Below are 25781 nucleotides of genomic sequence, written 5' to 3' on the forward strand. Positions count from 1 at the left end.
TTGGTCTCTGTACTGGTAATAGCAGAGCTTCCCACCGGATGGACGGGTGCTTCCATGTTGCCCGGACACAAAGAGGAAAAAAGCAATCATCAATGAACACAATTAATGCTGCGAACAGCTTCATGCCACAATATCACAGCCGCCGAGATCAGATTACGATGTTTTCCGCTAAATTGAAATTGCTTTGCGTTCACAATGTAATTACAATATTGTAAATTGTATTTGACGAGAATGAACCATAAACAAAGTATCATAATGGCTAATTTCTTCTTCTTCTTGGCATTAACGTCCCCACTGGGACAGAGCCTGCTTCACAGCTTAGTGTTCTTATGAACAGTTCCACAGTTATTAACCTTTACGTTACCGGCCTCCGACAAAGCATTTTCAAATAGCTGCAATTTCGTCAATTCACATTTGATTTTTTTGAAACCACCGTCAGTTTACTTTAAAAAGGTTTCAGTTATTTGTCATAAATGAAGAATGCTGAACTCGGAACCATGCCGGAGATATTCCGGATTGTACTGGGGTCACGAGGGTGCAAAATTTGGGAAATGTGATTACTTTTTTATTTATTGCCTTAACAACACTGAAGTTTTTATGTAAAATATAAGATAGTGGTCTGTTGTCATCCTCATTAATTGACATGTTCTGTAGAATTCATGAAGATTGAAACGTTGCACAATAGGTTTTGGACATGAAACTGAAATGTCCCCTATGAGGCCTTGGTGGAACCAGAACCAGGTGCTTAAGAGTGACCTAATTAGTTGATACCTAGTTCATACTTCATTAATTGACATGTTCTTTCGAATTCACGAAGATTGGCACATAACACGGTTTGTTATGGATATAAAACAGAAATATCTCCAAGGAGGCCCTGGTGGAACCTGTGCCTGGAGATCTGGAGTGGCCACATCTGTTCGTACCGAGCATTTTCTTCTTTTATTGACAAGTTCTCTCGAATTCACGAAGATTGATACGTTTACAACATACGTACGGTATGTTTCCGACAAAAAACGGAAATGTCCTCAAAGAAGCCCTGGCGGAACCTATGTCAAGGGCTGTGGAGTGGCCACCTCTATGGCTATTTAGTTTATTCTTCCTTTATTGACATGTTCTTCCGAATTCAAGAAGATTGAGACGTCGCACGGTATGTTTTGGACATAAAACGGAAATGTCTCCAAATATGCCCTCGTGGAACCTGTACCAGGATCTGAAGTGGCCACATCGGTTTGTACCGGAGTTTTTCTTTTTTTATTGGCATTTTCTCCCGAATTCACGAAGATTAAGTGTTGTGTTTGATCCTTCGACCTTGACGCTTGCTCCTGCGGGGGCCGGCAATGAGGGCAGGATCAAACATGTCGCGCGTCGGTCGAGTGAAAGTGAAAAAAAAACGCGATCGCTTAGTTGCGTTTGATCCTTCGACCTTGACGCTGATTTCTAATATATAAAATATGTATGACTGCACCTTTAATTGTTACAACGGTGAGACATAAATATGATTTTTCAACAAACTTTGAAAGGTTCGTCACTGTGAGTGTCGACAAAAACTCTGATTCATAAATTATTTATGTCTAAATTGTTTTTTTTTTCAAAACTCCTTTTTCTTTTTACCTTTATTTTTGTGATTAAAAAAAATTTAATAGTTTGACACTACAAGTGCAAACTTGCAAAAGGTTCATTTTACTCAACATACTTTGAAGGGTTCGTCACCTCAAGTGTCGGCATAATATTTCTCTACATAGATATTTTTCATATCAAATGAAAATATTATATTTACATATAAGCATGTTTATATCTCACAAATAATTATTTATCATGGTCTAATCGCTTATCAAAGTGAATCCTGTGACCCAACGATCCTCCCTATTAACAAACATCCCTCCCAGTAACCTTTGTGGAGATGCAGAGGCAAATACGGTCTCCAAATAGCAAAGGTTACACACTAACATTCCTTCCCCCAATCCCACCTGACTGCAAGGACGTGGCCAGCGCCGTTATTGACCATGTATAAATAGAGGCACTGAATTATGCACACTGAAGAAGGTTATGGCCAATCCCAGCCGAACTTCTAGTTGATTCTTTGTGCATTTTCACTGACTTCGGTCAATCACGGGATTCACAACCATTGATATGTGTAGTCAGTCTAAGCTAAGCTAAGCTAAGCTAAGCTTTTATTGGCATTTTCTCCCGAATTCACGAAGATTGATACGTCGTACGGTATGTTTCCGACAAAAAACGGAAATGTCCTCAAAGAGGCCCTGGCGGAACCTGTGTCAGGTGCTCTGGAGTGGCCAAATCTATTGAAATTTAGTTTATTCTTCCTTTATTGACATGTTCTCTCGAATTCATGAAGATTGAGACGTCGTATATCGTGTGGCAGGTACGATTATACTCTATGCCCAGGGTAGTCAAGGAAATTTCCATTACGAAAAGATCCTGGACCGACCGGGAATTGAACCCGACACCTTCAGCATGGCTTTGCTTTGTAGCCGCGGACTCTAACCACTCGGCTAAGGAAGGCCCCAAAATAATGGCTTTTGGGAAATTTCAATTGTACGTGATTTATATGCTATTATGATAAGCTGTAGGCTATTTTGAATAAGTAAGTTGACTATTCTATTTCTACGAAAATGTGAACCACCCTCATTTTAAACAACACTAATTAGAGGGTCTACTTAATACAAACAATTTTGTAAAAGATAGGATTGACTAAATTTCATTTAAAAAGCTCATTAAATTTGATTTCTAGAGCCAAGAAGATTGGCAATCCAAAGCTTGTTCACTCGATTACATGTAAATCAGAAAGAATGGAGTTGAAATAAGCAACTGACAGCATTTAGATTAAATGACTGGGGTCGGTAAAATTTTACTGGGCTTCTTTTGACAATATATCGACATTCTTTAAATGTGAGGATTTTCAACTCTAAGAATCTATATAAATAAAAATGGAGTGGTGTTTTTATGTCACGAAATAACTACAGAACGGGACACCCGATTTGCACAATTCTTTTACTGTTGTTTTCTTGAAGGGCTCCGACGTGTTCGTGTGACGAAAAAGTTTAGGGAAGTTGTGGGAAAGTTTGGTATAACGGGGGAGTACTAATATGTCATGTTGTGTGAGAGGTTCCATGACATTTTTCAACAGCCTACTTGATGGCAAGACGAAGTTTGCCGGGACCACTAGTTATAAATAGATTTTGATAATTCTTGCATGTATCTAAGTTGTATATATGTACGTAACAAATGAGAAATAATATTTTTTATCATAAATAACAATCGGATTCCATAATCTATCATCAATTGAAATGTTTTTGAAAGTTTTTCATCAATAAACATATTTCAGAGAATTATAATGTGTGACAATTGTAAGATGGCGAATTTATTGTTTACAATATTAAATAATCAATCTCCCATTACATAGAACTCTCAGTTACGAATGCTTGAATGTGTTAGTAAACACAAACGAACAAAGTAAGAATCAACTATTTAAATGATTAATTTGTAACGTACAAAAATACAATGCGTTGTATTGTATGTTTTAGGCTCCAAATGATGTTTCCTATTGTTCGAAGTTTCTCAATAGATTTCCCCCAAATGTTATTCCACACAAACACATCGAAGTATTGAACGAATGCAACTGTGAAAAAAACATGTAAATCTGTTGACCCGTTCTTAAGCCATCTCGTGTCACACACACCATTCCATTTTTATTTATATAGATTTATGTATCAACTTTTGAGTATTGGAACTTACCATTTCAATGACTTCAGAGAAATCTTTATTTAAATCATCTATAACGAAGGGATATCCGTTGTGTTGTGATGCATTCTTAAGATGTGTTGAGTTTATCTGGAATGATAAAAAATATGTTTTAAATACATTATTTGAAATTATTATATTAATATTGTATATATTAAGACTATCAAATTTACCGTTTAGTAATGATTGTGATAAAAATTATCAGTAATATAATAGTACATATTCAAATGCATGATAGGGAGGGATGGACATAAAACGGTTAAGGCACAATGCTGGTTAATCGCACAGCAGAAGTTCTGAGAAGAAAGGTTTTAATTAATAACGCCTGGATTTTCAGGCGGATCGCTTGCGCTAAGGATTCTTCATAACCTTACCTCTCAAATAGGACACAGGCTGCTTATAAATGTTTTAGTTAACCCTTAAAAGGCGTGGACAACTTTTTTGCACTATTTTGCTTATATATTTTGACTCAATTGGTCAATTTTCAAACTTTATACAGTATTTTGTAGGGGATTAGTGGCACCTCCAAATGCATCCACAAAAATTTGGACACCGGTAGTCAACCCGCATAAACGGTCGGAAATGTAGTGTACACCTCATATTCCAACAGTGATTCTTGATCAAATTTTAATTTATTTTGAATGTATTTTTGTGAAAGTATATGGATGTAGTATGTATCAAGTGTTGCGAGCTCATGTGGAACATTTTTGAACCCCAATAATCACTATGCCACTTGACATGTTCAGATACAGGGATGCAAAACCGGATCAAATGATGTTTTCCATACTGTGTCAAAAGAAATAATGTGTATTCGGCAAAAGATGATCGGAAACCTTTCTGGTCGTTTTGAATTTGAGATGGGCAAAAAGAATCGAAGCCGTTCAAAAGATCCGGATCACTCAAAAGAACGAGTGATCCGTGCCTTTTTTTGGCGAGAGTCGGTTCGTTTGGTCAGCACGGATCAGGCAAAAGCTAACCCGGAAAAAGAACGAATCGATTTCTGTCCCGCCCTTCGTTCGTTCCTCGGCCTTATAACGATTATCACGTGCCTTGTTTTGCGCGCCGCGCCACACAGGCAAGCAGAGTTTTCTGCTGTTCCGTACTCTCAGTGCTCTCACCATAGACAGGCAACCCTAGCATAGCTTGAATCATATTGAAAACTGATTTACGGTTAAAATATCAAAACTGAGAGCAGAAAAATGTTCCCATTAAATCAAATTGGAAACTTTTTGCTATCAGTAAAAGCAAATTGAAAACTGTTTCTGCTACTAATGAGAGCAAATTGAGAACTCACTGAGATATTCATATTTTTGTTTGATATCGAAACGAACCTGCAACAAGAAAAATGTATTATTTTCTAAACCATCATCGCATTTATAGATGAAGCACTTGAAATTTATAGTTATATAAAGCTGTTACATAAACAAAAATTATTAAAAAAATAGTAAAGCGAAAGCAAAGTATGATGTCGAATATATGAATCATAAATAGATATCAAATTATGATATCAACTTGATGCTGAAAACAGAATATGTTTTCGACTTGTTTTCTTTTTGATGTTGTACTTTGCTCGGGAAATTCGCCCCACTCACTTACAAACGGGCAGAGGATAGATAAGAGAAAAAATGCTCACTTGAATGGAAAAGCACGTTTTGCTTCTTCCTTTAGTTCGGGTAGGAAAAATCGGTCGAGTGTATTTTGATTTTCTGGGAATGTGAAAGGTACGACGCGCAACAGGGAGTGAACCACTCGTTTTTTTCCGTTCACTCTTTTCAGTTTGCTCTTCCTTTGAAAGCTATTGAGCCACTGAACCGTTTCACTAAAATGAGTGATTCGAATCGGATCCGTTCACTAAAATGGTTTGCCCATCTCTATTTTGAATACACGTGACCATTATGGGTTCAGTTTCAGTTTTTGTTTCCAAAAGGCCAATTTTAATCATAAGCCTTTATGTAAACATCAAACAACACTGTTTCAGCTAATTGGAACTAATAAAGTTGGAACATTCTGGTCATATTGAGATTTGTTAAGTAACTCCGGTATTTAATTCCAGTATACTCATATTTAAAAAAAAAATAACAATTATCTTGTGGCGAAAAACCGCTAATTCGAAGGATTTTATTTAATTTTTTATTAGTAGCATTACATTCTGTGTTAGACAACACTATCATCCTAATTTGGTAAAACAAAATTAAGCTTTTCTTAACATTTGGTTAACAACATATTACATTTCATTTGCCGTAACAGTTCAGATTTTTAATAGGTGAGTTGATTTCACCTGCTTATAAAATAAAAAAAAAAGTTTTCAATTTACTTAACCTTAATATATTACGCATTAATCATGGCAATAGAAGATTGCAACGATTTTCATCCAAAATTATTAATTATTTCATTCGACACTTGTTCCAATGTTTCAACATTGAATATTCTATGTAACTCATAAGTCTATACCAGAGAGGAAGCATCAGAATCAATTAAAAAAATGAAGGATATTCAAATTGTAATCATTGATTTGAAATGTAAATCATGAGAAATATAAAATACAAGTATTTCGTAAAGGTAAATCTATCAGAAGCAAAATAAAAGCATTTAGGGTATGGTTCCACTTTTTGATTTCGAGAGATCAGAGTTTTATTTTTGAAATTCATGTTATACTAAAAGAGTCCTTGTGCGAATCCTTAAACGATTCCAATATAAATCCTGAGAAGATTCTTATGACCATCCTGAAGAAAGCTGATGAGAATCATTAATGGAAAGCTAGAAAGCTTATACCGAAATCCCTGGACGGTTTCTGTAAGTTCCCTGGGAAATTTCTGATGAAAACTCTGGAAGATTTCTGATAAAACCTCTAGAAGATTCTGATGACAACACTGAAAGGTTTCTGATAAAAATCCTGGTAGGGTTCTGGGAAATATTATTATTATGATATTATTATGAGCATCCTGGAAGAATCTCTTTGGGAATCCCAGAATTTAAGATGAGATCTCTGCAATGTTTTTGATGAGAATCCTAGAAAGTTTGAAGCGAATCGTGAAAACTTGGATGACAATACCGGAAGAATTATGATGAAAATCCAGGAAGTATTTGGATGAAAATCTATAAACATTTCTGATCAGAACCCAGGAAGGATTCTTATCAGAATACTGGAAAGACTTGGATACAAATTCTGGATGAACTTGCGAATATTGATCCTGGAAGGATGCAGAAGAAAAAAACTGTAATGGTTTCGATGATTTTCGAAGGACTCAAATGAGAGTAGAAATCCTGTAGAGATTCTGATGAAAATGCTGACAATTGTGACGAGTATCCTGGAAGAATTCTGATCAAGAAAGAATCATGAAACGATTCTGATAAGATTCCAGGAACGTTTCTGATGAAAATTTGGCATCGACGCTGATACAATCCTGAAAGGACTCTGATGTGAATCGTGAGAGGGTTCTAATGATAACTTCAAAAGGATTCTGATGAAAATCCTGGAGAGATTTCTGATTTTTACGAGGATTTTGACATGCATTTGATAACTTTCTAAGATTCTCATCCTTTTTTCCAGAATCAATGGAATCATTATTTCAAAAATAAATTGTTGGAACTTTATTACTAAGCCGGAGTTTTATTACACAAGATCGAATAAATCCAAAATACTCAAATTTAGCTTCCGATATTGTTACCTTAACAAAACAGCTGGATTTGATGCTAAGGTTGTTCCAATTTTAAAACCAGACAGAAATCCTGCAGAAGCTTCTAGCTATCGTCCAATCAGTTTTCTTTCCTCCATCAGTAAACTTTTTGAAAAGGTCATTTTGAACAGAATGATGGTCCACATCAACGACAATTCAGTTTTTGCCAATGAATAGTTCGGATTCCGCCATGGACATTCAACCACTCATCAACTTTGACGTGTAACAAATTTGATCCGTTCCAACAAATCTGAAGGCTATTCTACTGGTGCTCTTCTAGACATAGAAAAAGCATTCGACAGTGTTTGGCATGAAGGTTTGATTGCAAAATTAAAAAACTTTAATTTTGAAACGTATATTGTTAGAATAATAAAAAAGTTATCTGTCAAATCGTACACTTCAGGTTAATTATTAGAGCTCCAGGTCTGTAAGACCTCCTGTAAGAGCTGGTGTTCCACAAGGCAGCATTTTGGGATCAATATTATACAATATTTTCACATCTGACTTACCTGAGTTACCTCAGGGATGTCAAAAATCCTTGTTTGCGGATGACACAGGCCTCTCCGCCAAAGGACAAGCCTGCGTGTCATCTGTAGTCGATTGCAAAATAGTTTGGATATTTTTTCTTCATACTTGTAGAAATGGAAGATTTCTCCTAATGCTTCCAAAACTCAACTAATAATATTCCCACATAAACCAAAAGCTCTTTATTTGAAACCTTCAAGTAGACATGTTGTCACGATGAGAGGGGTTCCAATAAATTGGCCAGATGAAGTTAAGTATCTAGGGCTCATGCTAGATAAGAATTTAACTTTCAAAAATCACATTGAGCTTGAATGCCCTCATGTAAATAAATGTAATGCCCTCATGTAAACAAATGTAATAAATATGTAAAATGTCTCTATCCCCTTATTAATAGAAAATCAAAACTTTGTCTTAAGAACAAGCTTTTGATATTCAAACAAATTTTCAGGCCAGCCATGTTGTATGCTGTACCAATATGGACTAGCTGTTATAATACCAGGAAGAAAGCTCTGCAGAGAATTCAAAATAAAATTTTCAAAAAGATTCTGAAACTTCCTCCCTGGTATAGTACCAATGAGTTACATAGAATATCCAATGTTGAAACATTGGAACAAATGTCAAATAAAATAATTTATAATTTCAGGCAAAAATCGTAGCAATCTTCTATTGCCACGATTGATGCGTTATATGTTTAGGTGAGGTTAGGTTAAGTAAATTGAAAACGTGTTTTTTCTCTTATAAGCAGGTGAAATAAACTTACCTGTAAAAAAAAAATCTGAACTGCTACGGCAAATGAAATGTAATATGTTGTTATAAAAATGTTAATGAAATCTTAAATTTGTTTTACCAAATTAGGATGATAATGTTTTCTAATAACACAGAACACCTAAATATAAGAAATGAATGTAATGTTTGGAATGATACTAATAAAAAAATTAAAAAAAAACTGATCAAATACCCCAACCGAACCAGTGCAGATCGATCCTCCGTCGTCGTAAGGCGTGTGACCCATAGTTATAGCGTCGAATCTACGTTTTCGTTAGTGTGAGTGAGAATCCATAGAAATATACCATCAAAAGAAAGTGAAGGCAAAGTCCGCTAGTTTCCTGAAGAATAAACATTCCCTATTCAAAACAAAAGAATAACTCAATTCGCAAATCATTTGGAAAGATAGGGCTAGTATCAACTATTTATGTCCAAAAAATGTCTTTATTTTGACTGAAATGAATTTGATTCACGGTTCGTAAACGCGACCAGTTCACTTATTTGACGTTTTAGCGATGCCGAATTCGCTTGTTCCTATGGTTACGTAAATAAACGGTACCGCTCAAATGTCAAATAGTGAACTCGTGCATCGGTCCATTGCAAAACGTTACACAAATGAATTGAAGCCACCAGAAATTTTTCAAAGGTGAGCAAAAACTTATTTCTAATTTTTGAACTTTATTCCATCGGTTTTTATTGTACTTCAAACAATAAGACTATGCGCATTCATATCAAACAAACAGTATGTTATAATGTGTCTCTTATTTAATGTAAATGTCGGATGTCGAGAACATATTGAAATGAATTGTTTTATTTTTATGTATTTTGGACTATACATGACCGCGTAATCATTTTTATCTCACAGAGGGAGTTTTACTCTATACTTTGGAATGTTTATCGACTAGGTTACGTTGTGAAATTCAGCATTGTTTTTTCATAAGGGCCTGCATTCATCAATTTCTCTTCGTCGTTGCTCTCTTTGCGTTATTGTAGAAAATTTATTCTCTTTTCGTAACAAATTTTTGGGCTGTAGGATGAAGTATCATTATATCTAGCTTCATTAACAAGAAATATTACAGATTAATCTAATTTAACGAAGTTATTAGCGAAAGCGAGGATCGATGAAGAAAAATTGTTCATGTCAGTTAGGCCCTATTGAAGTAACAGTGTAGAATTAATTAATTGAAATAAAAGCCCGAAATCACTTCCTTAAAGGGTTTAAAATACGATGTATACCCTATGATTCATTGAGCCAAATCGTGTTAGAGCCTTCCTTTTTTTTAATGTCGTGCAGTCTACTAAACCTCATTCTCTGTAATTTGAATATTTTGTTTCAGTGTTTTGCTGCAAATTTGTTTTTTTTGTAACTATTGCATATTCACGGTGCTCCCCTGACCGTTATTATCAGAAAAAAATCTCCATCAAATCTGTGATCACCAGTCGATTTCTATAGCCAAGCTGCATGTCTGGGCAAAATTTTAAAAAAATCGTAGGGCCCGTTTTGAAGTTACGCCCTTTTGAATGTGTAAGTCCACTAATTCTAAGAAAATCTGAGATATTTAAACGAGTTTTTATTGGCCGTGATTATCAGAATAGATATAACATTAAAATTTGAATCAAAGTTGGTTTATATAGTTATTTGTAACTACTGAGAGTAGTTTTGAATGAGAGGATAGACGAAATTTGGAGTTACGTCCTTTTGGAAGTGTAACCATTGAAAACACTAATTTCCAATAGATTAATTAGGTATTCTTTTAGGCAGGCATTCCGTTATGCATGTTCAAATGTTTTCAATGCAACATTGCACTTATATGTCACCAAAGTATTTCACAATTGATTATTTTTTTCAAAGGCTCAAGCGCTGTAAGGCATTACGAAGCAATTTTCGTGTCATTATTATTCATAAAATATTGTTATGACCCAACTAGCTACCTTGGGCCTTCCCTAACCGAGTGGTTAGAGTCCGCGACTACAAAGTAAAGCCATGCTGGAGGTGATTGGGTTCAATTCCTGGTCGGTCCAGGATCTTTTCGTAATGAAAATTTCCTTGACTTCCCTGGGCATAGAATATGTTCGTACCTGCCACACGATGCAACAATGGCAACTCTGGCAAAGAAAGCTCTCAGTTAATAATTGTGGAGGTGCTCATTGAGCACTAAGTAGAGAAGCAGGCTCTGTCCCAGTTGGAACGTAACGCCAATAAGAAGAAGCAGAAGCTACCGGCTATTGCGGCTAATTTTGTACTGCCCCAGAGCATAAACTTCAATTGCTGAGTAATGCACAATTGACCAAACTATAGAACCAAAGACACATTAAAGACCTCCATGTCCCTTGCAGTTGCCCAAAATTTTATGGATGATAAGGTAATCTAGAATGTCGTGAAAAGTGTACTGCAATCTGTCAAACTTGGGTACCTTTTGCACTACCGAAGGACCAAATGCAATACTAGAAGTGGTACCCAATCTGAGGCCGAGTGTGACGGACCTGACAGAACTCTAGACCACTGTCAATAGTTTTGTGATCAGTTGTAGCATATATTACTACATTTATATTTTTTAAAAATCTACAATTTTACCATGGAGTTTCTCGGTCTTTTCGATTTCACAAACACGTAAGAGCTCTGTATAAATACAATAGTGAAAGAATTGTATAAATCAAACAGTCCATTCTCATGGTATGTCGTGAAACAAAGCCTCAGTACTTGAAATATGCTTAAGAAAAGTAAGAAAAATTCGTTATTATTTGGTTTTATTGAATTTAAAATCATAACACTTTCAGAGCTTTATGTTATATGTCTCCCTTGAAAATCAAACTCTCTTGAGAAGATTCCATACCATAACTCCAAATTTCATTAACCCGAGTGTCATCACCCTGAACGCACTATTACACTGAATGCAATTGTCCCGGATATATAATTACCTTGTATGACATTGTCCCGTGAGAATGGAATTCGAAGTAATGCCATTCTAGAAACTGGAACTTGCGAAGATGGTCTTTGGGTATTCGGGGTAATGGAATTCAAAGTCAAGGGGTATAATTTTGAAAAGATATATAAAATATGGTTATAACAGAGTTGATCATGGACTTTACGTAAATTCCAATTAGGATTACCGGAAAATCGTAAAATGTTCTGTGACCCTGTTGATTACCTGCTGGACTATATACCAGAATATGGTTTCAATCCTACACAATCTAAAGATTTCCATGTTCACTTTTATTTGTTTTCGATCGCAGACTGTGCTTGTGAAGTAAAGAGCTGCTATGACTAATCACAAACGAAAAAAAGCATACTTTGGGAGCCTCACAAAGTTTTCCAAATTGACAAAGACAAACATTTAAGCTCTATAAATGCTACAATTTTGAACTCCATTAAACAAAATAATAACGGATGTTCTAAACTTTGCATTGTTTTCTTACATTTTGTATCGCTGCTTTCTACGTTGTTAATTTTATTTTATTCCATACAATGCTATCCATAACCGAAAACTTAACTCGTAAAGTATTCCTTGACGTATACTTCGCTTCGATGTACAACAGGTAACAATAATTGCATGTAAAATAAACTGAATCGTGAGTACATGGGTTCACCAAGCTATCCAGAATATTGTGCTACAAGAACTAATTTGGTTACATGATGAAATTAGCTCCGTAATGCCTTAAAACACTTGAGCCTATGGAAAATCAGTTGATTGTGAAATACTTTGGCGGCATATAAGTGCAATGTGCCATTGAAAACATTTCAACATGCTCAAAGGTATAAGAATACATAATTAATCTATTGGAAATAAGTGTTTTAAATGGTTACGCTTCCAAAAGGACGTAACTCCAAATTTCGTCTATCTTCTCAGTCAAAACTCTCCCCAGAATTTACAAATAACTATATAATCCAACTTTGATTCAAATTTTAATGTTATATCTATCCTGATAATCACGGCCAATGAAAATTCGTTTGAATATCTCGGATATCTTTAGAATAAGTGGTCTTACACATTCAAAAGGGCCTAACTCCAAAACGGGCCCTACGATTTTTTCAAAATTTTGCCCAGACATGCAGCTTGGCTATAGAAATCGACTGGTGAGCACAGATTTGATGGAGATTTTTTTCTGATAATAACGGTCAGGGGAGCACCGTGTATATTATTACAAAACGCTTACCTACCAAATATTTGATTTTTTGAAGTAACATCAAATCTTTTCTTTTGATATGATTCAAAAGAGTTGATACCATTCCGTCGAATTCTTATTGTCCTTAGAAGGTTAATTATACACGTTTTACTTATGAAATGTAAAAGTACTTATGGTTTGTCGGAGCCCTTAAAATGTGGAGGCCCGGGGGTCATGCCCCCTCGGTTCCCCATAAATACGGCCTATCAGAAGCTAGTGAATAATATACGTAGTGAGCTCCGTGTTTCGTGTAGGAACTATTAAAGGCATGCGCGTCTGCTTATTGGCTTCTAATGTATGTTTACATTTATCAATTATCACTATTCCTTCGAAAATTGCTATACTTGAAAACCAACACACCGGTCAAGCCCTTTGAACATTTCAATGGCGTCTACACGCCCCAAAGACGCGCACTTCTCTTGTTTTCCCAAGTAATTTATCACTTCGGGTTTCCTTCGCCTCCTTCATTCGCCATCGATTTTCGTAGCGATCGTGTCGTGTTCATAACTTTTACGAGACAGCGCGCACCATTGCCCAATGACCAGTCCCCATCACCTATAGGGAAACGAGAGGAAACTTCCACTCTACTAAACGACTAGAGTAGATGTACCAATTAAGGTCATAGTGTGATGACAATAGTGGAAATGAGAAGAGATGATTCTAACTTATTACCCCAAATGCCATTCTGAATCTATTTAAAAATCGGTTTTAAGCTTAGTCAACTGTTAAAAAACATTTGTTTGAACTAAATGGGCTTCGTGGCCGAGCGGTTAGCGGCATCAGTCGTTTAGGTGTATTGTGTCACGAAGCGTGGATACGATTCCCGCTCCAGTCGAAGGAAACTTTTCGTCAAACGAAAAATTCTTCACTGGGCTACTGGGTGTTCCGTGTTGTCCGTTGCCTAATGTTAGTGATTGTTCAGTCTGTGCAGCCTTTGACGGTGTAAAATGTCTTTTTTAATAAGGACGCTTATACATCTCGGTGTTCAGCCAACATACAAATATGTAAGTTCAAATGCAACCACTTTTCGCTAAATGATTCAAAGCCAATTTAAGCTTCTATTGTTTATAGTAAGAAGCTGAAATCTCGAAAATATATGACTATCGTAGAGTGGATTATTATGAGGCATTTTCTATATGCAACAATGTCAGCAATGTGATTTAAAATTCGAATAACAAGCTTTGAATTTTCTTGATTTTAATTAAAATGCCCTGACTTGGTTAGTGATATTTTAACTGAACTACGTTAACTAAGTTATAACACGGAGTTTAATCAGCGACTCACGTTACCGATGTTACCTACATTATAAACAAAACACAGTTTGGCTATACTATGAATCAGCTAAAAAAACAAAACCCCTTCCACAACGATTTTCAGAATAAGCTCGTGCTATTTGAGTTTATTTCGTTCAAATAATTGATAGACCATAATTGATACACTTTTATGGCAAATTTCGGGGACACTATTACCACTATTACTATCGGCCTTCCTTAGCCGAGTGTTTAGAGTCCGCGGCTACAAAGCAAAGCCATGCTGAAGGTGTCTGGGTTCGATTTCCGGTCGGTCCAGGATCTTTTCGTAATGAAAATTTCTTTGACTTCACTGGGCATAGAGTATAATCGTACCTGCCACACGATATACGAATGCGAAAATGACAAATGAAGCAAAGAAAGCTATCAGCCAATAACTGTTGAAGTGCTCTTAGAACACTACGCTGAGTGGCCGGCTCTGTCCTAGTGGGGACGTTAATGCTAAGAAGAAGATTACCATAGTTAATACAAAGACAACGATTTTTTAAACTAATTTTAGAAGCTTTAAAACATGTTATTTCGTCTGTTTCGAAAGTTTGAGTAGTAAGCTTACGTGTAGAAAACCATAATTAACTTACAATTTGTAAACGCGACTAAAATAATGTTATTATCTTAACTATTGACTTATTGCATCCACGATTGGTACACCTACCCTATCTGAGCCGCGCTAGAGCGTTGGCAAAAACGGAACGAGCCAAAATTGACATATTGCCCCAGAGCATCGATTGACGGGCGGATGGATGGACGGACAGCGCATTGCCTGAGGGAACATTATCTGTTTGAAGCGAGGTATGCTGACATGTGCTTCATTGCCGTTACCCAAGGGGTTGATTGTTTACGAATCGTGCCGCGAAGTTAACGCAATGCCGTGGATGGTTTTGTATATAAACATAAACCACATACAACGTCATTTCTGGGCGGGAAAACATAAGAGGAGCCGAGTGGAAAACGAGTAAAGTTTTCCCATATGCCGTCCTGCTGGGCGATAATTTGGAAACCCCACTGGAGGAATTTATTACACGTTGGCCCTGGGGAATGAGGAATTTATGGGGATGTTTGTACGAGATCAGTTACAGAAGGCTGTTAAAGGAAAAATTCGGACATCGACAATCAGACGATGTCAGACGCCATGTTGAAAATACAATAAATGCTCCATTCTCATTTATTCGTTACTTGCTTGCACATGTAATTTATGGGAAATTCATTTTCTACTTTAAACTTATTCTACACTAAATGAGCTATCTATTTTTCAGCATCAATCCACCACATTGCTGGTGATTGTCATCAAACAAACCCTCAAATCCTCTGCCCACCCATATACAATTGTATTCCTGAAACTAACATAAATTTGCTTAGCTTAGACTGACTACACATTAGAGTGGTTCAAAAAATCGTTTTTGCTCCACACCGCTCATTCGATTCTAGATCAAATTCTGAGTGTCCTCCCAAAATTTGAGCTCATTCGGATGAGCCATGATTTGTGCGTGCTATCTTTCGCGCCATGTGCAGCAATGTTGCCTGTTAAGAAGTTAAATGAGCACTGCTGAAGAATTTGTGACTGGATGTAAATCAATAACTAATTACTGAGGCGTCCGATTTGAAAACGGTCTTCGGCAAAGTTGTAGCTGATGTATGTATCTCACAGTATCAACGTAGCTCTAATCTCCAAGAGCACATAGGCAAACACTATGACCGATTGATTGAATTGAATTGCCTGCTTTTCCCATAGTAATTCCCATATAAACTTTGAAGGGGTTGTGCAGTCTCAGTTTTCGTCCGAATGAGCTCAAATTTTGGGAAGACACCCAGAATTTGATCTAGTGGAGCGAATGAGCGGTGTGGAGCAAAAACGATTTTTTGAACCACTCTACTACACATATCAATGGTTGCTATTCCGTGATTGGCAGAAGTCAGTGAAGATGCACAAAGGATCAACTAGCAGTTAGGCTGGGATTGGCCATAATCTTTTTCAATGGGCATAATTCAGTGGCTCTAATTATACAGGGTCAATAACGGCGCCGGCCACGTCCTTGCAGTCAGGTGGGATTGGGGGAAGGAATGTTAGTATGTAACTTTGCCATTTGCAGACCGTGTTTGCCTCTGCACCTCCACAAAGGCTACTGGAAAGGATATTTGTTAATGGGAAAGATCATTGGGTCACAGGATTCACTTTGATAAGCGATTAGACCATGATAAACAATTACTTGTGAGACACAAACATGTCCTTAATCGTATAGAATGCATGAAAAGGCCTACCAAAGATACACGATGCCACAAAATTTGGATGAAAATAGAAAAAAAAAAGTTTCCAACAAACCTCGAACGAGGGACCTTTGGATTGGTAATCAGACACCTTACCACTGTACCACCAAGGGTAACATAAATAATGAGTGATTATTTGCCAATATTAATGCATGTTTTATGTTCAGCGACACTTTGCTATGTTGTTCTTTGATGCCCATCGTCAGCAGATACCAAGTTTTCGTGGCAATTTTTGCTAAGTTATTGCGATTTCATATGATGCTCTTTGGATTGATATATGATCTGTCAGTTTATAAAACTTAATGCGATTTTATGTTGCACTATTAACGACATGTTTTACTGTCTACAGAGATTGTCGTTTATGAATCGTATTGGGGATTTATATACAACTCGTTTTGACATTGATAACGCTTAATCTGGCATGTTGATTCTGATTTCGGACATACGATTATGTGATTTTGGATGCACATTCTTAGGCGATACGTGGTTCCCTGGGTAACTCCAAAATGGTGATTACAAGATTAGCTTTCGTGCTTTGTAGTTTTGAGAGCTTAGAAAGAAGTGAGTAGAAAGCAAAATGACCTTTTTTGGGCTCCAGCAACAACAAGATACTGTATATTTTACATAATCTTCGTCATCATAAAACTATTATGTAATGAATATTAAATTCTTAAAAACCATTTACGACTAAATTTTTGTATCGTTTTGTTTGAAATGATTATCTTGACACTTCATGAAACATCGTGTGAAATTGCAGCACGCTGAAAGAAAAACTTCGCTTGTCATACCATCTGCATCTATTCTGGTGATAGCAAATTTCGTGAGCCGGCCAAATTTTTCAATGAATGTTATAAGCATTTTAAAACTTTCTTAAAATCACAGTATTGATCATTTGCTGTAAAATGTAAATGTCTACAATTTTTGTTCACTTCATAGTTTCTTAGGGAAAATATCAAAATTGTAATATTATTTCTTGGTTTATTTAAAAAAAAAACTATCAGTACCGAAACAAGGGGCCATCGAGTTAGCCATGAAAAGCAACTTTTACTATGTTTCTCTAACTCGATATCGAGATACAGAATATCGAGTAAGGGAGAGTTAACTGTATGAGAAGTTTTGTTGAATTGTCGCTTGTTTTTACTGATGATCTTGTACCAAACCAAGCTTTCTGAAACAATAGTAAAGATAATACGAAGAAATTGATACAACGAACGATTTTCAATCCCCATGTAATTAAATATTCGCCTTCCAGCAAGAATGTTCTCCAATTTCTATGAAGTAAAATGATATTCACATCCCATTTGTTGGCCTCTGTGGAATGTCCGGTCAAATTGACCGGATAGAGATCTACTAATTACTATTCCCTTTGACTACGCCGCCGGTTCGCTTGGATGGAAGGAGAACCCATTTATTTAGCTAGCTATACGATTGGCTCAATTAGACCGCTCTTCTACTGACTGGTCCCTCCCGTTACCGCAAAGGCATTCAAAAGCAGATCAGAAGCAGTCGGAACAATTGGACGAAATCTCGACCCCCGTTTCCATTTTATTTGAACAGGACAGATTTTGTTGCCTTCTTCTTCTTCTTGACATTACGTTCCCACTGCGACAGAATCTGCTTGTTGGCTTAGGAGCTCTTATGAGCACTTCCACAGTTACAAACTGAGAGCTTTATTTGCCGAAATTCCCACTATGAATTCGTATGAATCTCCGAACTCACAACTTTGTTACAAATAAGTGGGATTTAAAACTGTCACTAAACCCTGGGAAAATGGAAGAAAGATCGTTTCTCCGAAATGCGCGATTTCTTACAAGGGTGAAATGACTATTGATAATTTCATCGAAATGAGCAATCAGTTCGATGCTTTAGACAAATTTTCCGAACATCAAATCGCAGCAGCCTCTAGCCCAGGTCAAGTCAGACCGATGGCCGGTAATCTCCGAACCGGTTTCGAAAATTGACGAAAATCTCCAACAACAAACACGGACTAGCGAAATAATTCTAGATCTGTCTAAAACAAGTCTTTTCGAGAGCAGACTTATTCTGAGAGATCGAAATCGGAGAGAAAATAATTTCCGAGGCGTCAAACTTAGGTGCCCATCAGTTTTAAAGCCCAATTGACACAGACCCTTAGTCACTTAAAATGTTTCGCTACCAGCCATGTGATAGGCTAATATCATGTTAGTAATATTTTGGGAGATGGAAGGAATTGTGAGATACGTTTGCAATCATTTAGAGCATCAGAAGCTCGCTAAGATTCACATCCGACAATGTACGGTCAAGCCTTGCAACGTGATGTAATGAAGTTGATTCGAACCGTCGCCATATCCAGCTGAACCGTAGCCTGAAATTTTTCAAGAGCACATGCAAATAGATGCGCGACAGTGATAGAGTGGCGGTCGAATCAACCCCTCTAGAGTGCTACTGTTATCCACTGACTCTATCCAGCCACCGCGTGTAGCGCCAGCGGGCTGAAAGTCCAAACCGAGCTACGACAAAAACTGTTTAGGTCAAGTGCGAAAGCGTGATAATGACGTGAACATTGTTCGATTTTATCTTCTCCATTATGACACAAACTGTGCTAACAGGGATGATACTTGACGATAAAACAGGAGACATCGGTTCCACGCTGTGTCGAACAAGGCAGGCCCCAAAGTGTGGCTCGATGCCGATGTCGATGATACCAAACTATAATTACGAATCAGCCAGCAGAGAACAGAGTTTACAAATTTAGATAACTCAATTTAACGTGTCAATCGAAGCGAGTGCTCTAGTTATGTACACATTTTACCCTGCAATCTGTGATGGGGATTACAGGTTCGTTACTGTGTCATGAATCAGGGAATATTGGATTTCGTCCGATAAAATCAGAACAATAGTGGTGTGGCTCTTTGCGATGAAGTGTATAGCCTGCGGTAAAACAATTTGTTCATTACACTGCGGAACACGTTTTCGTCTCAAGCCCCTTACTACCGCTGTTTACAAAACCAAGGGTTGCCGAACCCATTGCCGCTTTCAAAACTATCATAGGGGCTGTCCATTAATTATGTAAGGGTTTATGGGGGGAAGACTGATGCAAATTTTAAAATTTTTGCTCCCCTATGCTTAAACGGTGTCAATTATGATAAAAATCATTCTCCCAAAATTTTAAGTGATTTGGAAGAAATTTGGTTGTGCACACGCCATTTGAAGTTTACATGGAAATTACTTTGAAAAAGGCAAAGCTTTTGTGTTCAGTCCTCTAACTGCTCGAAATAATAATCTATGGAAAAGTGAACACACTCTTCTCATGTAAAATCTTCCCAGCTACAACTTTGCCGAAGGCCACATTTTGATGGGACGTGAGGATAATTTGTTATTACTGATAACAAAGTCTAAACCATGCTGAGATGATCATTCAATTATTTTCAGAGCAACACTGCTTTTCTGCTGTAGAACATAGTAGCCTAGATTATTTTGATCTATTCTACCCACCAGGAGGTCTTCGGCAAAGTTGTAGCTGAAAGGATTTCACATAAGTAGAGTTTGTTCACTTTTCTATAAAATATTATGACGTAGAGATAGAGGGCTGAACACAAAAGGATGGCGTTTTCCATAGTAATCTTCATATAAACTTCAAATGGCCTGTGCACAGTCAAATTTCTTCCTATGCATTCCAAACTTTGGGAGGATGCCATATACCATAATATAAGTCGTTTAAGCATAGGGGAGCCAAAATTTGCATCACTCTAATGTTTAGTTTTTGAGATATTGACTGTTGAAAATGCAAAATTTGACTATTTCAGTCAACTTGCATGCAAGTTTGACTGCTTGTATGGTAATTTATTCGCATAATTTGCCACGGAATTCAAACTTCTTCCTTCTTCTTCTTCTTCTTCTTCTTCTTGGCATTAACGTCCTCACTGGGACAGAGCCTGCTTCTCAGCTTAGTGTTCTAATGAGCACTTCTACAGTTATTAACTGAGAGCTTTCTTTGCCAAAGTTGTCATTTTCGCATTCGTATATCGTGTGGCAGGTACGAGGATACTCTATGCCCAGGGAAGTCAAGGAAATTTCCATTACGAAAAGATCCTGGACCGACTGGGATTCAAACCCAGACACCTTCAGCATGGCTTTGCTTTGTAGCCGCGGACTCTAACCACTCGGCTAAGAAAGGCCCCATTACATCATACAAAATGTCAACGTAAAAGGGATTTCGACATAGAAGTTCAGGTGAAAAAATGTGTATAACAACTATTATTGACGAAGTTCATAATAGTTTCGATGCTCAAAAATTATTTTTTGATGGTTTCGAAAAGAATTTTATTTTGTCATATGGGAAACGAAGAATTTTGTATGGAGACTGCAAGCATGTCGGAAAAATAAATTTAATCTAAATTTACTCGTGCAATTTCAACCAAATTATATCTAAAATTAAATTGAAAGTAATATATTGCATTCTTGGTGGATTAGATCACAAACAAGTTTGATAAATCATTCTTTCAATTTAATGTAAACATCAATGAAAAAAGTGTTTCATACAACTTTGGCGTCCTGTAGCTAAAAACTGTGACGTGCTGGAACATTTTTGAGAACGGCATACAGTTACCCGAAATCTACTAGAGACACATAATTTGATCTTGAGGCACGCAAAAATGTAAGCTGTGCTATTATCGAGCGAGGATGTCAATTTTGAATGACGCAGATGTTGAATATCCCGTTTCCTAGAATAACCCATTTCCTTGAAATGTTTTTGGCACTTATAACATTGCTGAATATTTTTCTGTTTTAATCACCATTTACTTAATTTAGCATTGAAGGATCCATTGCTGTTTTCAAAAAATGTCATAACACGTCATGTTTTTTAGATACAGATTGTTGAAAAAACAGCATTTGTCGGTTTTATTCTGCTTGCATGCAAGTTTACCAGCTTGTATGCCGGTTTATTATTTTAATTTGCCGCAGAATTAAAAACTTTGTATGCTAAACAATTTAAGAAAAATGTTCATAACACTTTTGATGATAGAAGGTTTTGATGATTTAGAGAAGCTTTGTATAATTACCATATAGAAAAATAAACAATTGATTTAATCTAAATTTAACCAAGCCATTCAAACCAAAATTATACCCTACATGGAAGTTGAAGTTCTATTTTGCAGGATTGGACCCGATTCCTGATGTACATTTTTTTAGTGGAAGCGATATATGTACGTACATATTTGGATGATGAAAGAATACATACTATGCGGGTATGAAGATTTTATTGTGAACTTATCTGTAGACGGGGTTGGTGGTCTGATGGCTACCGCTTCTGCTTCATAAGCAGAAGGTCATGGGTTCAATCCCAGGCCCGTCCCTTTCCTCGTACTTTGTAGTTCTATATCTCTCACTTGCTTCTGTCTTCCATTCTAAATCTATCACACTCAAACTATTCGTTCATAGCAAACGCTAGAACCAGAGACGGACAAGAAACCGTTTCCCTAACGCTTTCATTCTTCCACGCCTGATACATAGGCAGTCTGCTAACCACAACAGCAAACCTCTCTGCCATGCCTTTCCTCCAATTCCTCCCCCTTCCCCTCATTGGCCTGCATTCTGACGTGGCAGGCACCATTGTCGCTAAAAATAGAAGGTCACCAGCACTTATACACTGAGGATGCCTGTTAGTCCCAAGCAGTCATTCGGTTGGTTCCTTGTGTAAGTGCAGCTGATCTGGCGATACTGGAGTAGCATTCACGGGCGGCCAATCAAGCTCAAGCTCAAGCTCAATAACAAAATTTATTTGACAGCTGCTACGGATCGATGCGATTTACTTTACACGAGTGTACGGGACGAAAAGAAATGTAGGTACTCATTAACTCAGAATGTAGGAAAATCCTTAATCAAACTATTTTATCCACCGTGTGTGATGTAGTTTGTATAAATATACGACTTTTTATGTTAACTTTTGCGCGATCTCTGGTAACATGTGCAACTTTTGCGATTTCTGGTACATGTGCAGCTTTGGAAGCTTAGATCTGGGTTATTTATGGGCCGACTTGAATGATGTTTTCTGAGTTCATCGAACATAAATTGGATCTCAACATATATTTTTGAAAGATTGTTTTCCAATCAAGAGTTCAAAAGCAATAACCATTTGACTGAAGTGATTTTTTTTTTGACTAATTTCAATAATTAATGTGACTCAAAAAGTCGAAGGAATAGCTTAATGGTATTTTCAGCAAAGTTGTAGATTTAGACAAGATGAACAAGTTTGCGAAGACAATTTTTATGTAGGGCTTTCCAGTTTTTAGATAAACTGTTTATAATTTTTCGTCGAATATATATCTTTGGGAAATTTTTTCACACTTTGGTGAGTTTTCGGCGAGTTATTTGATTTGGGAAAGGACTTTATACAGTTATCTTGCAAAATAGTTTTCTAGAGTTTTTTTTTTTTTTTGTAAAAACAGTACGTTGTCTGTGCCTTGGGGTCATATTGACCCCAAATTCAAATCGCTGTTACTTCGAGAAATACAAAGAGATTTTTGCAATTCCGTTGCATATCAACCTAATTTTTATTACCGGAATGGACCACATAACGACCTACTTTTCCTACCACATAAAACAGCACTGAAAACGATGCTGAAAAGTAGCACTTTTCGGTTCTGTTTCCGGAGTTGCCAATATAATATCTGAGTGCGTCCCTACACTATTCGTTAAATTACTCGGGACTTCGTGTAAGCAGTTTGGCACATGAAGAATTAGGTGAACATACCTAGACAATTTTGTGCGGCGTATTACCTGGTTTGTCTTCGAATGTAGAATACATATAAACGAGCAATGAAGGCGTGAAAATTTGTGACAATCTTTCAAGCCTACGTGATTTCCATATCACAGCCTACATGGTTGAAAAACAGTAAGCTGTTACTTCCCATGCTGGACATCCATAAGTTCAAAAAAGTTAAATTTAGCGTGACCATCCCACATGTTAATGTTTCTAGAAATAATCCAACTTCAAATTTTTCGCAATTGCAAAAGATGTTGTATGCAACTCGTTGCAAAACTTGATTTTTTCAGCACTCGTCGTAATCAGGGTGTTCATTCAAAACCAATTTACCAATTCCCGGATTTTTCCCGGTTGCCCAAAATATTAACAAACTAATGGCAAAATTATCTTTGAACTTGATATTTTATATATTTTCTCATACAAATTTGGAGGACTTTAACTAACTTAATTATGAACTAATTTATTTATATTAATAAGATGCTATAAGCTTCAAACGGTTTAAATTTCGAAAATATTTTGGACAATAAGATATAAACTATATGTTGAAATGTCTAAAGACCGTCAAACTACTTATAGAAAGTTTAGAATTCGGAATTATATGAACAAAACTTATGCTTTGTGTATCTAAATTTAGACTATATTTCCACAAAAGGGCAAAGCTCAATAGTCAAACTTCTACCTTCAGAGAATTCCTTTGGAATTATGCGTATGACAACTTTCTCAATTTTAATCATTATACAACCTTCTACAATATTGTTCGCTATGGTATCAAGTAGTGTTTTTGACATTCTGGGATCGAATAAACGCGATCAACAATTTTCCTGACCCAAACAGGAGATGATGTGTGTGAGCTGAAAATCCCATATTAACTTCAATTCAATTGCGCCAGCTCATGGAACGACCAAATGCGCTGAAATTTTCAGGAAGTCTTCCTCTAACCCTAAAAAATAATCCTAGGGGGTGCCCTGTGGAATTATACAACTTTATTTTTCTCCCATACTGAGCTGGGCCAGTCTAGTATGACAAGGCCCTTCCTTGAGAAATTCTTGATCTGGTGGAATGTTCGATCCAAGGAGAGATTAACAGAAACGATATCCCCAAATACATTTTTTGATCTCCTGATCTTCTGAACACTTTTGACATAAATCCAAAATCTGGCTAAGAATACCTAACCTCACTATTTATTTATCCATCAAAGGGTTTGTCATGAATTCATAAATTTATAATTCAAGAAATTTGTTGGGGATGATAAGAAGAATTCGATGTAAATATGAGAGGGGCTTTTCTGGAATTACATTTGAGATTCTTCTGAATATCCTTCTAGGACTTTTTCTCTGGAGCTCTTCTGAAAATACTGCTGGAAATCTTCAAGATGTTTTTCGAGGATTCTCCCAAAAAAATTCTGGGATTCTTCAAGAAATCCTTCTGGGCAGCTTCCACAGAACCTTCGAAAATTTTTTCGGAAATGCCTCTCAAGAATTGCGCGTAAATCTTCTCAAATTCTTCCGAAAATCCTATTAAAAGTCTTCGGAATATCTTCCGATGATTTTTCTGGGCAACCCTCTGTAATTTGTCCGGTAATCTCTTTAAGATTCTCCCAGAAACCCTGCTGGAATTCTTGAGGTTAGTTTTCGATTACTCTTCTGGAAATCTTTCTGAGATGCTTCCGGACATCCCTCTTTGACCTTTTTGTATACTTCCAGAATTTTTTCTCAAATTCTTCAGGGAATCCCTTTGATGTATATCATATAGTCCATAAATTTCGTTAGGATTCTCCCGAAAATTCATCGATAATCTTTCCGGAAATCCTCCTAAAATTCTTCAAGAAATTTCTCGAAGATTGTTTTTTTTTAAGACACCGACACGTTAATGCTTCCAGTGGACGATTTGCCCTTTAAAGGAAGCACCACACTAGACAACGGACTAGCATGCAACGCCCAGTGGCACAATCGAAATACTTTACTGACGAAAAGTTTTCCGGACTGAAGCGGGAATCGAACCCACACTCCTTGACACGATGCGGCTAAATGCTTGGTAACACTAACAGCACGGCCACGAAGGTTTTCCGGTGTGTTCTCCTAATTCCCGGATATTTCCCGGTCATTTGTTATTCCCGGTTTTTTCCCGCTTTTCCCGGATTTCCCGGATGGATGGACACCCTGCGTAATTATCCAGCTCGACAAGCCTCGTTGGATAAAGGTACAACTCGTGCTAAAAAAAAACATCATTTTGCGACTTGTTGCATAAACAACTATTTCGATTTTTTTGCAGTTTTAGAAAGCGAACTTAATTGAGTTTCACTGAAACATGTAAGAATACTTAAAAGGGGGCTGGTTCATCTCTCCACAATATCCCATATTGTGGAAAAAGGTAAAAAACAGCGAATTCTCGAAACGTTGGACGCTTTTATCTCAAAAACAGTTATATATAAAATTATACTTCGGAGAAAATTTGCGTCAGGGAAAGGACCAACATAGTACACATTGGTTAGTTTGGAATTTCACCATATGATGGCGCTTAGCTTGGAAAATGGTACTATATGGAGCTTATATATTATTATGACGTTCTATATCT

General features: G+C 36.8%; 1 protein-coding gene across 11 annotated transcripts in view; it reads right to left on the bottom strand.

Moving 5' to 3' along the window:
• The window catches only part of LOC5570905 (cGMP-dependent 3',5'-cyclic phosphodiesterase), a 181183-nt gene that overhangs the window by 127581 nt on the left and 27821 nt on the right, over positions 1-25781 (bottom strand). For all 11 annotated transcript variants that reach the window (XM_021844958.1, XM_021844955.1, XM_021844954.1 and 8 more), the window contains one exon: positions 3754-3849. In XM_021844958.1, coding sequence (XP_021700650.1) covers positions 3754-3849 — 96 coding nt within the window. The remainder of the gene's footprint in view (positions 1-3753; positions 3850-25781) is intronic.

This window comes from Aedes aegypti, chromosome 2, assembly GCF_002204515.2.
Source record: "Aedes aegypti strain LVP_AGWG chromosome 2, AaegL5.0 Primary Assembly, whole genome shotgun sequence".
In the NCBI taxonomy this organism is placed as follows: Eukaryota; Metazoa; Arthropoda; class Insecta; order Diptera; family Culicidae; genus Aedes; species Aedes aegypti.